The sequence below is a fragment of the Hyperolius riggenbachi genome, chromosome 2, assembly GCF_040937935.1.
Source record: "Hyperolius riggenbachi isolate aHypRig1 chromosome 2, aHypRig1.pri, whole genome shotgun sequence".
NCBI lineage: Eukaryota > Metazoa > Chordata > Amphibia > Anura > Hyperoliidae > Hyperolius > Hyperolius riggenbachi.
Genome location: NC_090647.1, coordinates 363,859,832 through 363,874,439, shown reverse-complemented (window position 1 = coordinate 363,874,439; position 14,608 = coordinate 363,859,832). Strand labels below are relative to the sequence as shown.

At 41.6% G+C, this 14,608-nt stretch overlaps 1 protein-coding gene across 1 annotated transcript in view; it reads right to left on the bottom strand.

Annotated features, from left to right (window-relative positions):
* The window catches only part of PTPN22 (protein tyrosine phosphatase non-receptor type 22), a 202,673-nt gene that overhangs the window by 64,697 nt on the left and 123,368 nt on the right, over positions 1–14,608 (bottom strand). Inside the window, exons 9-12 of the mRNA XM_068265572.1 lie at positions 11,759–11,825; positions 8,526–8,603; positions 7,261–7,350; positions 1,346–1,407 (exon numbers count right to left, since the gene is read on the bottom strand). Of these exons, the coding sequence (XP_068121673.1) occupies positions 1,346–1,407; positions 7,261–7,350; positions 8,526–8,603; positions 11,759–11,825 (297 nt within the window). The remainder of the gene's footprint in view (positions 1–1,345; positions 1,408–7,260; positions 7,351–8,525; positions 8,604–11,758; positions 11,826–14,608) is intronic.

Genomic DNA, 14,608 nt, shown 5'->3' with positions numbered 1-14,608 from the left:
GATTGAATACATCCAAGTATGTTAAAATATGTCGATATGATCTTTATTGGGGCACCCCATAGATCGCTGCACTTATTTCAAAGCTCGACCAACGGAGTGAAGTAGAATATCCACACTCTGAATAGGCTGGAACGCAAGGAAGTTTGTTTTTGTTTGCTGCCTGAATTGAGATACCTGGATCCCAGGCTCTCGTTGGCTACGTATCGGTGGTTGCAGCGATCCACTTTCAATTTTTTTTAAAGTGAATGGGAACCGCATTTAAAAAAATGAGACAGATACTTACCCCAGGAGAGGGAAGGCTCTGGGTCCTATAGAGCCTTCCCGCTCCTCTCCTGGTCCCCTCGTTCCAGTGCTGGCTCACCCGGTAGCAGTATTTGACTAAATTAGTCAAATACTGCTTTACCCGGCCGAAGGAGGCTTCAGAAGTCTTCAGGGAGCCCGAGTGCTCCTGAAGAAGGGCAGCCCTGTACTGCAACTGCGCAAGCACGCTCTCTTGCACGCTCACGCCTGTGCAGTATGGAGCTGCATGTCTTTGGGAGGACACGGCTCCCGAAGACTTCCAAATACCCTTTTGGCGGGGGATTGAAACGGGGGGGAGCCAGCACAGGATAGAGGCAGTGTTGCCAACTCATCCCTTTAATTACTGACACATCTAAGTTATACAGGTTCTGGGGCTATTTGCATATAATCAGTACCTTAACTGCATCTACCTAGCCACAAAACCTGTATAATTCATATGTGTTGGTAATTAAAGGGATGAGTTGGCAACACTGGATAGAGGGCACCGAGAGAGGAGATGGAAGGCTCTATATGACCCAGGTAAGTATTTGCTTCATTTTTTTTAAAAAATGCGATTCCCATTCACTTTAAGTGTATGTAAGTGTGTTTTTACTTTTTGTCCATTATACGTCCATCACACTTTATTCCTGTGTACTGTGAACTCCCATATATCTAATTAAATGCTCTACTGTGTGGTTATTTTGTTAACAAGTCAATCTTATTTTCCTTTACTGTAGGACATGCCCTACTTATTTTAATTTATAGACTTGAATTAGGATGTTTTCGGCATATTGCTATTTTATTGGCACTGCCAGCACCCACATTTAATCAGTATTTAATTTTCACACTTGTTTTACATGTCCTGTGTCCTGTGTGCTGGCTGAGATTTCCCCTCAATATCGTATGGGGTTTATTGAATATATCTCAAAATTCGTTTCATTACATTCTTCCTTTTTTAAAAAAACTGTTTTTAGAATAAGTTGCATATTTTCATTTTTAGAGGGATTCAATCAAACCTCACTCAGCAGGCATCATAAGTGTGGTGTATTTCAGTTTAGATACCTACCCCTCAGCCAGTTCTGTTAAGCTGTCGTTTGTGTCCCGGGGGCATGGGGCAACTCCTAATACCTGCAAAGAAATTGTGAAACATATTTTGTTATTTATCCACAGAACCGCATTTTTTAAAAAATGAAGCAAATACTTACCTAAGGAGAGGGAAGGCTCTGGGTCATATAGAGCCTTCCGTCTCCTCTCTCGGTGCCCTCTATCCTGTGCTGGCTCCCCCCCCCCCCCCGTTTCAATCCCCCGCCAAAAGGGTATTTGGAAGTCTTTGGGAGCCGTGTCCTCCCAAAGACGTGCGGCTCCATACTGCACAGACGTGAGCGTGCAAGAGAGCGTGCTTGCGCATCCATACTGCACAGACGTGAGCGTGCAAGAGAGCGTGCTTGCGCAGATGCAGTACAGGGCTGCCCTTCTTCAGGAGCACTCGGGCTCCCTGAAGACTTCTGAAACCTCCTTCGGCCGGGTAAAGCAGTATTTGACTAATTTAGTCAAATACTGCTACCGGGCGAGCCAGCACTGGAACGAGGGGACCAGGAGAGGAGCGGGAAGGCTCTATAGGACCCAGAGCCTTCCCTCTCCTGGGGTAAGTATCTGTCTCATTTTTTCTTCCCTAATATCCGCCCATTTACACAATCCAAAATGCTTGTTCAGCACCTTCAACTCCGTTCTCCATCCCCCCCCTCCTTCTCCTTCATCTTGCTTATCAGCTGAAGAATTTGCAACATACTTCACTGATAAAATTGACAAAATCAGAAGTGAATTCTCCATGCAGCCCTCAAATTCCACCTCCACACCTCTCATTGACTCTTCTCTAACTGCCTTCTCTCCACTCTCTGAACACTCTCTCTCCTCTATAATTGCCATAGCTAATCTAACCACCTGTTCTTTGGATCTTATTCCCTCCCATTTCATTCCGCAGCTATCCTCATCTCTCTTGCCTGCACTAACAACGCTATTTAACCTGTCCCTCTCTACTGGCATCTTCCGTCCCCACTCAAAAAAGCTGTTGTGACACCACTACTTAAAAAAACCTTCTCTAGATCCTACCACACTTGCCAACTACCGCCCAGTGTCACTTCTCCCATTTGCATCCAAACTACTTGAATGCCATATACATGCAGAATTAAACCATTATTTATCTGCTAACTCCCTACTTGATCAGTTCCAGTCTGGCTTTCGCTCCAACCACTCCACGGAAACAGCCCTTACTAAAGTGGCCAATGACCTTCTTACAGCCAAATCCAAAGGTCAATTTTCCATACTCATCCTTCTTGACCTGTCATCAGCATTTGATACTGTCGACCACTCCTTACTCCTACAAATACTTTCAAATGTCGGAATAAAGGGCCTTGCTCTCACATGGTTATCTTCCTACCTCTCTGGAAGGTCCTTCACAGTCTCCTACTCAGATCAGATCTCTTCTCCTCATGCTTTGTCTGTTGGGGTTCCCCAAGGCTCTGTCCTTGGTCCCCTCCTCTTTTCCATCTACATGCATGGTCTTGGTGATTTAATCAACTCATTCGGGTTTCAATACCACCTCTATGCAGACGATACACAACTGTACCTCTCTGCCCCAGACCTTAACTCCCTCCTTAAACGTGTTCCTGACTGCTTGTCTGCTATATCCTCCTTAATGTCCTCTCGCTTCCTAAAACTTAATATGAGTAAAACAGAACTAATAATTTTTCCACCGTCTCTGTCCACCTCCCTGCCTGAAGTTACAATAAATGTTAATAACACTCCCATAACATCAGCTCCCAAAGCTCGGTGCTTGGGGGTGATATTCGACTCATCTCTCTCTTTTATTCCTCATGTTCACTCCATAACCAGCTCCTGCCATCTCCAACTCAAAAACATATCTCGCATCCGTCCCTTTCTCACTCAAGACACAACTGTAACGATCGGTGAAGCACAGAGAGGATCCGATTACCGGTGATCTGCAGTATCACTGGGAATACAGATATATACCAGATTATAAGTGATCTGCAGTATCACTGATAATCCGATATACCAGCTAACCTCTGTTTACCTGAGTAGAGGGTAGTGTTAGGTGCAACAGTAACACTTAGAGGACTAGGCCTCAGCGCAGTATGGAGTACTGCACGGATTCCTTCCGAAGACCTGAACTCTCCAAGACAGGAGGAGTCAGGCTGAGAGTAGGAAGGATTGTCTGAAAGTGACACTCTGGAGGAAGTGTCACTAACAGGACGAGGAACCGCCTTCAATAGTAAGGTCGGTTCTCGAGGTCGGACAAGCCAGGTCGTAACCACACGGACAGATAAGGTACAGATTCAGAAGGCAGAGGCGGAGTCTAAGGTACAGGCCGAGTTCGGCAACAGGGTATCAGATATATCGAGGTACAAAATCAGGAGGCAGGAGCAGAGTCTAAGAACGAGCCGAGGTTCGGCAACAGAGTATCAGAATGGCAGAGTACAAGATCAGAGTTCAGGAGGATAGTCAGGCAGGCAAGGAGTCATAACAGATAATCACAATCAAACTAGTACTTTAGCTATCAACAGAATCTAGCTAAGTGTAGGAGAACAGCTCCAGCTGGTCCCGGCACACTTAAGGATCTGACTACAGGTCTGAGTGCTCCCATGTATGTGTTCGCAACGCCAGACAACCAGCAACTGAACAGCTGGCAGTATATATACACAGGTGTCCCTCCAGCACCTCCCTAAGTGCTGGACCAATGAGGAGTGGAGCCAGAGTCAGCTGACCAGCCTGGTCAGCTGACTCATTTCTGGCCGTCATATTTTCCCTGCCTGAGTGCGCGCGTGCGCGTCACTCTAAACCTAGAGGGACTATGTGTCCCAGCCACACCAGCACCGCTCTGCGGTGCCTCAGTAATGGGGCCATGCGCGCTAACCGCCGCGTCCAACGCGGCGGTTATTCCGCGCTCCGCCATGCCCTGCACGGGGAGAGCCGCCTCGGACTGAGTGGAGGCGGCTGCCTCCCCGTGCTCTGTACCCGCCGTGCGCGGAAAGAGCCGCCTGCCGCTGACTCATGGCGGCGGCTCTTCCGCGCTTCTTCACAACAACTAAAATGTTAATACATGCTCTCATAATTTCTCGTCTGGACTACTGCAACGTACTACTTTGTGGACTACCGTCTAACAAACTGGCCCCGCTCCAGTCGGTACTAAACTCAGCTGCTCGTCTCATTCATCTTTCTTCTCGATCTTCCTCTGCCATCCCTCTTTGTCAAGCTCTTCACTGGCTGCAAATTAACCAGAGGATTCAGTGTAAACTCCTAACCCTAACCTACAAAGCTCTCCACAATCTCTCTCCCCGGTACATATCCTCACTAATCTCCAGTGAAACCCAATCACAATCTCAGATCGGCACATGATCTTCTGTTGTACTCCTCTAAAATCAACTCCTCACATTCACGTTTACAAGACTTCGCACGCTCTTCACCCCTCCTCTGGAATGCCCTCCCACAACACATCCGTCACTCGCCAACCTTTGTTACCTTTAAACGCTCTCTAAAAACACACTTGTTCCTACAAGCATATGCTCTACCTTAGGCCACTTCCCTTTGTACTAAGACCAAATTGCACTCCTACTAGGTATCTATATATTTGCTGCATACTACCCCTCCTCCTGTCGCCCCCCCCATTTCCTTTAGATTGTAAGCTCGCAAGGGCAGGGCTCTCTCCCCCTTTTGTGTCTTGGTAACCATTATACATTTTATTCATCATGTTAATTTTATCACTGTCATTACCAATTCGATAATTTGTATTTTGCATAATTCTTTGTATTTTGTCACTAATTATGTATCTTGTATATTGGTGTACACCATTGTCTGTATTATTATGTACCCCATGTTTGTTTCTTACTTTGTACAGCACCACGGAATATGTTGGCGCTTTATAAATCAATAATAATAATAATAACAACCAATTCTGAATAGAATGATCAATTGTGAAAAATTACATTAATCAAAAAGTTAAACAAAATTAGGTTAACCAGTGCAAAACGAAGGGGTTTTGAAAACCATTTAAATGACATATTGGTATATTGAAATGCTTCAGGGAGATAGTGTGTTTCTTCTTAGTAAAGCATGGCCAGCTCTGTTCTGCAAGTACAATGTAGTGCACATCTGATGATAGAACTAGACCAAGTAGCTCATTAAGGGCCATTACAAGGACAGGATGAAATACACTGAACTGTTTGATGTTTTGAACATACATATTCAAATTTAGATATGCAGCACATAAAGAGCTTCAACAATGCTCAAGAGGGGATAAGAGCACATCTCACTGCAGAGCACAGTATTCCATTAAATGAGCTTGCTTTTAATCTTGAGCATAATACACAGAAGCAAAGAGAACCTGAACCTAACATAACAATATTATAACAAGATGCTGAGAATATTCCTTGATTACCTACTCTAAGCAGAGCGGGACTAATCTTAATTGTATCCCTTGAGCATATTTGTATTTTTGATGTACTTTACATGGAAAATACAGGTAAATCAATCTAACAGCTACATTTACATTATTCTTCAATAAAAGATAGCAGTGTCTATTCTTCCAGAAAGCAAACTTTGATCCTTTTTAAGATCTAGAAGTTATAAGTCTGCTGACCTGGGAATTTAATTTAGGTTATTCATTTATACAGTGCTTTACAGAACTTTACACAGGGAACTTCAACCTTTTTACATGAATCCTTCAATGTTGTCCTGAGGAGTGTCCAAGACCTAAGAGGATGAGTAACTTAACCGGGTACAGTGCAGAAACGACAGGACGGACGGGAAGGCTCTATGCCTATGGTATTCATACATTTCTATGTATGAAACCTGAAGTGAATTTTTCACTTCAAATTTTAAGTGGAGGCTTGTTAATCCACAGGTATACTGTATTTTTTTGGTTTCAGAAAACTATTAAAGACATGGGGAAACTTTCTAAAAATAAATAATACGTACAAACTTTACAAGCTGTAATATGCACGAACAGAGGCGCCAAGCAGAGTAAAACAATGTTCTAAAAATGATAAAAAGAGGGAAGTCGAGGTGGACTTACCTCCCTCTGGTAGTGGACATATACTCAAATGCAGAGTAAAAATATATATACAATTTATTCACAACTCCATAAAATCGCAACGCGTTTCGCGGTCAACAGTCCTGCTTCATCAGGCAGTATAGGAACATAAAAAACTGGTTCAGGTCCATAAAGCGTGTGGAGGGGTTCTTTCCCCATTTTCCTATCTACAGAGAGCGACTTTTATACCTGAGTGGGGTCAGGTACTAATACTCCCCACCTGCCTGTCAAGTGGTTGCCTGATGGTAACCCACCTTTGTGAGTATAAGAACCTTTGACATTATTTTATATATTGAGCTTACCAGACAATATTGCACTATTGGGCTCTCGGTGTCCTCTGTTTTGTTTTTACAAAAACTTTACAAGCTATTTGTTTTGGAAATGGAACCTGCTAGATCCTGCACAGTTGCTCTGGATTATTATCCATTGTCTGTTATCTGGTGGCAGAAGTTGGCAGCTTTTGCCTGGGCCGTATCATACCACAACAAAGATTGTTGAAAGGTTGGAAAATAGACTATGCTTTGTGCCACTGGGCCTATTACTATATAGTTCAGAACTTCGGGACTAATCTATGACTCCTCAGCACTAGACCATACCTGGGAACTGTCCTCACTGCCCCAGTAGCTGACTCGAGGAGCTAGTGTCATATCTGCAGGTGATCTGGTAAGGATTGTTTTGTTTAGTGTATTGTGCTGCTGCTCATCTCCTTGTTCCTAATAACAACCATCTTTAGTTGTGAGAATTTTTCAATCTTAGGGAGATTAGTAGAGCAAACTAAAAGTATTTACAGTTATAGGTAAAACTTTAGGTACAAGCTAGGTTCTTGTGTACGTAGGTTTTATTTCTTACTTAAAGACATTAATTACTGTACTTACATTTGTTTGTGCTAAATCTTTTGTATTACTTCTTTCCAGTTCCTTTTTGAATAGGCAGATCACTGCTCTGTAGACAAGCTCATACTGTTCCTATAATAAAAAACAGTCAACAGAAATCTTAAGTTTTGTGAAAAATGTATACAGTATATATATATATATATATATATATATATATATATATATATATATATATATATATATATCTCAGCATGGTGGCATAGTGGCTAGCACTCTCTCCTGGCAACGCTGCGTACCAGGTTTGAATCACAGGCAGAGCACTATCTGCACAGGGTTTGTATGCTCTCCCCGTGTCTGCATGTGTGGGTTTCTTATCACATCCCCAAAAACATGCAGATAGGTTAATTGGCTTTCCCCTAAACATTGGCCCCAACTACGATACATACCCCACACGATACACACAGATATACGACTATGGTAGGGATTAGATTGGGAGCTTCTGTGGCAAGACAATATACTTTGTACAGTGCTGCAGAAGATGTCGGAGCTATGTAAATACCAAATAATAATAATATACTGTAAAATATATATACAGTATATATATATATATATATATATATATATATATATATATATATCTGTCACAACAAAACAAATGACTCTTTATAAAAGAGGTGTATGGAATTTTTTCAAGACTTTAAGTGTGCAGTTGATGGAAGCTTATGTATTGACAGGTATTTGCACTGTCTGCATGACTTCATAGTCTTCTCCAGCTTTTTGCAGCAGCTTGTGTTTTGCACTGAGCGGGACTTGAGCATCTTACCGGCAAGCAAATCCAACTATTTTCATTTGTGTAAAAAAAACGACAAGGTCATTATTATTATTATTATTATTATTTAGTATTTATATAGTGCCTTTTTCAAAATAAATGCTTTGACTTGTTACCATTATTCTCCCTATTCCCCCTAAGCATTTTGGCTTGCGTGAACATTTTTCGGCAAATCGTTTACAATTGCCCCGTTTGTAATTTCACATAACATGCAAAATATATGAATGGATTACGGGAAATCAATTCAATATCAAATCGATTTTGAAAATAAAATGACATGTAATCATAATTGCAATCATTTTACATAGTACTAGCACATTACAATAATCGCTTGCACACAGCATTGCGTGTATATTTTGTGAAGAAGCCCTAAGCTTCATAATGTAAAAAGCCACATCTTGTAATATATACGTTGTGGATCAGCCAGTAATCTCCCACCTCTCCATGTAACAAGCTTCAGGATTATCATTAAACATACCTTAGTCTGAACTAGTGATGACCTCTGAGTTCTCATCTCTTGTATGATGGAATAAATGCTAAAATTAACTGGGATAATCTAGTCACACATGAAAATAAAACAGTGTTATTGTTACATTTAACAGACATACATTCAGATTCCCTTCTCTCACATCTAACCTTTCCAGCTCTTACAAGCTCTATGTTTTTTGGCACACATAATAAAGCAGCATGCACTTTTATGAACACTGATTCTCATTTGCATTCAAGGATGGAAATTAAATCATCCATAAGCAAAATATTATGACAACGAGACATGAATAGATGAATATACGTTAATTATTCCAATGTTCTAACCCAAGAAACTTTCAGTTCTGAAATATTGATTTTAACAGTTGTACTTTCCAAAATGTCTGCAATCGCCAGGACTGTCATCATAGTGACAAAGCAGAAGTGGATGTTGCTAGACTGGTTAAAAAACAAGGCTCAAACTGACAGGGTGGAATGTATTTTGCCTTGTAAGTTAAAATGGAAATGTTGACAGTTCCAAGTTTTGTATTTTATCATTAACTTCTATTTAAGGGCCTGTTTCCACTACACGCAGATTCTGGATGCAGAAAACTCTAGTTAACGCCTATGGGCCTGTTTCCACTAAACGCAATTTTTCTGATGCAGAAAAATTATGGATGGCATGTTGCAGATTTCTAAACGGTAGCAGTGTGTCCGCAACTCTAAACTGTGTAAATGGGAGTGTGCAAGGGCTCAAAAAACATACACAAAGTTCAAAGACAGAAAGCCCATAAAGATAGCACCACTCTAATGAAATAGTAATATTTATTCAAAAAAATATATAGATAGCATAGATACAAAATATATGAATTATGGTGATTGTGCTATTAGTTTGTATTATTCAGCTTAGGATGTTCCCCCTCTGGTGGTCGCTTACTGTTCTCTGCCATCCCTCCTTCGTTCTACACTATTGCTCCAACACTGTCCTTCTGTAACTATTGGCATTTAGCTATATCTACTCACCTTCCGGCTTCTTGCCGCTTGCGCTCCAGCGTGGTTTCTTCTTCCTGGATCCTCGCCAGACTCTACTTCCCTTCCCGTGACGTCACATCCGCTTGACGCGCGGTGATCTCTGGGGCGTCTGCTCCGCTCTCTGGACTTCCTATTTAAACGCCTATCTGGTGTCCTGCAACACGGTATCCCTCTCCTCTCCTTTTAAAGCGGGGTGACGCCCGCGGAGCTTGCTGATGGGACCTCTCTTTATCTACAGCTGCACTGTCCCAGCCTCCTTGGTCTTCCCGGGCTAAATATCCTTCTTTCATGGCACTTCTTTCACTCTATGCACTTTAACTATAGGCTCCCAGGTTTATTGATATAGCAGCCCTTGCTGGTTTGCACATTATTTCCTATTGCTCCATTATTATAGATATATGTATTTTTTGCACTTGCTATTTACACTATTGTATGTGGATGTATATATTTATATGTTTTTCTTGCTGAACCCGGGTTCGACCTTGTGTGTGCTCTGATTAGATGCACACTGAGGCGATCATATAGGCAATATTTTGTGCCATATCTGTGACTATATTTATATGGTGGATTGTACCTTTGATTCGCTTAAAGACATGATTGTATGCAGCTGTTACCATATTGGACCATTTGGTCGGTTTTAATTGTTTTTATCTTTTTTGAAACTTAAAGATGTCATATATTTTGTATCTATGCTATATATATATTTTTTGAATAAATATTACTATTTCATTAGAGTGGTGCTATCTTTATGGGCTTTCTGTCTTTGAACTTTGTGTATGTTGCAGATTTCTGTATCAGATTCTGAATGCAGAAAAACTGACTCCAATCAGAATCAGATGAATGTCTATGGGCCTGTTTCCACTAACATATTCATTGTATGGGAAATGATGCATGAAGCAGAAATCTGCAAATCGCATTTAGTGGAAACAAGCCCATAGGCATTCATTGGAGTCAGTTTTTCTGCATCCAGAATCTGCTTGTAGTGAAAACAGGTGCTAAATAGCCACATCCAGAAATTTGGATGCAGAAAAATGGATGCAGAACTGATGCAGAACTAGTGGAAATAGGCCCTAAAAGGGCTACATATTATACAGTAAAACAAACAGGGGTGCAGATTACAAACATGCATATATAAGACATGCAAACTATAACACTGGAGAAGACAGGACCCTCCCCGATACAGCTTACAGTCTAATAGGGTGGGAGCAAAGAATGCAAAAGACCAGGGAATCGGAACTGTGGCTAATTAGAGGTGATTAAAAGAGAGAAAGATGGTAAGTGAGTTTGAAGAGATGAGCTTAAGGGCTTGTTATCTGATTGAAAATTATGAGCAAGCCTGACTGGGTGAAGGAGTTATGTTCAGATGATATAGGGCAGCCCTAGACAAGTGCTGCAGCCATACATAGGGAGATAGTGAGGAAGTCGTTAGAAAGTCACTGGAGGAGCAGAGTGGGTGGTTAAGGGTATATTTGTTTCTAAGATTGGAAATAGAAGTGGGACATAAGCGGATGAAGTATTTAAATGCAAAGGAGTTTGAAATGCATTCTGAGGTGAATTAAAGGGGAACTGAAGTAAGAGGTATACGGAGGCTGCCATATTTATTTCATTTTAATCAATACCAGTTGGCCCTGCTGGTCTATTTCTCTGCAGTAGTATCTGAATAACACCAGAAACAAGCATGCAGCTAGTCTTGTCAGATCTGACTTTAAAGTCTGAAACACCTGATCTGCTGCATGCTTGTTCAGGGGCTATGGCTAATAGTATTAGAGGCAGATGATCAGCAGGGCTGCCAGGCAACTGGTATTGCTTAAAAGGAAATAAACATGGCAGCCTCCATATACCTCTCTCTTCAGTTGTCCTTTAAGAACCAGCATAGATTTACTGAGAGGGCTAACATGTAATGTGTAGCAGTTTTGGTTAGCTTAGAGTTAACAACATTTCAAAAGAGATTAATGTAAGGCTAAGGCTAGGGATAGGTGAAAGGTCAGAGTTAGTGTTAAGCATTTATTACAGAAAGGGTTAAGGTTAAGCTTATGGTTAAGATGAGAAGTTTTAGATACATGGGAGTTGTGATTGGAATGGGGTTAAGCTTAGCGCTAATGGTGTTAATCAGAAGTAGGGTTAGGGAAAGAGAAGAGGGTAAGTATACTGTTAGAGTAGGTAGGGATGTAAACTTTACCTCCCCTATCTAGGAAAATAAGTCATAAGTCTTACCTTATCTTTCAGCAGTCTCCAGATATAATCAACTACACAAAGAACTCCAGTTCTCCCACAGCCAGCACTAAAATAAGGTAAAGTAACAGCTAGTATTGTATACAACTAAAGTTACATAACGACAAAAGCTGTGCACAGAACCAGAGCCAATGTCAGAATTCACTGCTGGTGTGCCATTGCTGTGGTGAATGGAATTTCTCCATTCACTGATGAGTAGGTTTCAGTGGTTACACAAGACACTTGTTTAGAGACAATCGTTCCTTGATGTTCCTAATTAACCATACATTCGTATTCAGCATCATTTGTATATGACATATACTTTTTAATATAAAAACTGAGTATAACAGATGTAACAGCCCAACCAAAGTACTTAAATTCACATGAGGTTTTAGTGCAAGTTGTTTATAAGAAGTGTAACTGCATTAAGCTCAGCAAAGCAAGCGTTATATTACAAGCTATAACCTTTAGTCTTTATTATATCCATATCAACAACTGAATAAAACATTCACAGTAGCATACCGATTTTAGATATACTTAAAATCACATCACTTACAGCTGTGTTATGAAATAATTCTAGCCTCTGTGCTTGGAAGGTCTGAGAGATTATGCACACTTGTACTTTTCCTCAAGGGTGAAGGTTCCAGTTCACCTTGCATGGAGTATAAGAATTATCCCAAAACTGGGGGTAGTGGCATACCATCTCAGCAAGGTTAGAAGTGCCAAATGGGCCAACTGCAGTACTACAGACAAAGTCACTCCCTGGCAGAAGTATTTTTGGTTACACCAATCTCTGGCTCCAGAGGGCAATGGGGTTCAGCTATGGAGCTAAAACTGAGGTATATGGCTATAAAAATGTATCTGGACAAAACATTTGGTGTAACAGGGGGTACCTAAAAGTGCTTCCATCTTCTAGCTTTTGAACCTCTGAAGAGGATTCTCACTTTTTTTAACTAAATCATTTATGTCAGTTTTCTTGGGGTAAAAATATAGACTCGTTCCAGTGCACCTAAAGATATGAAACCTCAAAATAGCTTCCTAGTTGAGGAAGCCTTATCAGTAGGAAACTTGGGGGAGAGTTAGTGGGGATAAAATACAACATTGACCTGACCTTGATTTGTAAGTGCTCAGTAGGCCTTACACAAATTGTTCAACACTCCTTAGATTGCTTTCCAGCAACCTTTTGGCTTGAAATCTCCTATTCTCCTTTTGTTTGTTTTTTTAATGTGTCCGATTTTGTGGACACAAATTTCTATTACAACATCTGTAGTTTAAGATTTTTATAGCTATTGTGAATTTTTAGATGGCAGAAATTTCTTCAAAAGGTGTAGAAAACCTCATACACAAATTTTTTTTAAATTTGGTGTTGTCATTCATAACCAATATGTAGTAATAGAAAATTGCCACTAGATGGTAGTATTGGTCAAGTAATGTGTTACAATTTCACTGAGAGTTACAGATTGCACAGCAAGCTCATGGTGAACCAAAACTCCTAGGAGTGTGTAATGCTGGGAATACGCGGTTTGTACCGCTCGATTGAGCCATTAGATGGCTCGATCGATCATTTACGACATGTCCGATCACCTGCCGGATTGATTCCGCGCTCGATACCGCGGGCGAGACAATGGAAAAAGAGAAGGAAAACGAGCAGAAGATAAGAGAATCGCCCACAGGGACGAGCGGGAATAGATCGGGCGGCATAATAGAGCGGTACAAACGTACCGTGTATTCCTGGCATAAGGGCCCTTCCACTAGCCGCGATCTGCTTAAACAAGCGGATCGCAGGTGTTTTGCTGATCGCCAGTGCACCGTGATTTACATGTAAATCGTGGTGTATGTTTTCCCAGTTAGCGTGTTATGATTTTTCCCCAAGCGCAATCGTAGTGCTGCGCGATTATTGCAGCGATTGCATTTCGCTCTCGGCGGTTCACAGTTGCGTTGACTGGAAAAAGAAGCTTGCCCTTGCAAGCGGAAAAGGAGCCTCAGGGGCCGAAAGAGAGCAAAAAGCCTCCGTACTAAAATGCTATACAAACCAGACGTTTGTCTTCTTACAACAGAAGGTATTTGCAATTATTCAGGTTGGAGTGAGCTTTGAGGTTTCCCACAGTACATTGTACCATTAATGGGCACCTTCTTACAGCTATGTTCACAGTGGACATTGCATTACCTGTAACAGCAGGAATGCCACGCAATGGAAAGGATAAGTCGCAACACTTGTTATATGTCACATACAGTGAAGCATACAGCCAATGAAAAGTATTCATCACGGTCACTGTTAACCTGCACGTTTGGCGGTAACACACTGCATGCAGTGTGTTGGGATGCTGCATGCCGTTAGATCCTTTCAAAGCGTCTGTTACGTTGCACCCCACTGTGAACGGGGCCTAAAGAGGTAGGGAAGGTGATGTCTGAGGAGGATATGTGCACCTACAGTTATTCCGTTTTCAGCACATCCAGCTGTTAACAAACATTAAATGTCTATATATAACTAATTGTTGTACTACCATATACTGTATTTACAGGTCACACAGTGAGTCAGTTCAGTGTTTCTTATGCAAGGCCGGTTCTCTCATGAAGCAAGGTAAAACACTTGCATCAGGTGCAGAGATTACAGGGGCAGCATTTTTGTGCTGTGTGTTTACACTTACAGCATGCAGTCAGAGGAGGAGGAGAAGTGAGAGGAGAGCGAGCGAGGTAAAGAGGTCATCACTGAAGAAAGCAGCCTGTTGTGCTGTGTGAGGAGTCTGACAGTAAATGAGGAGGGGGGAGGCAGGAGAGCAGCAGAGTTTCATTTGACTTGCACAGCAGAAGGGAGCAGGTGGCACTGCTGTCCTGACTGAGGAGGAATGGAGG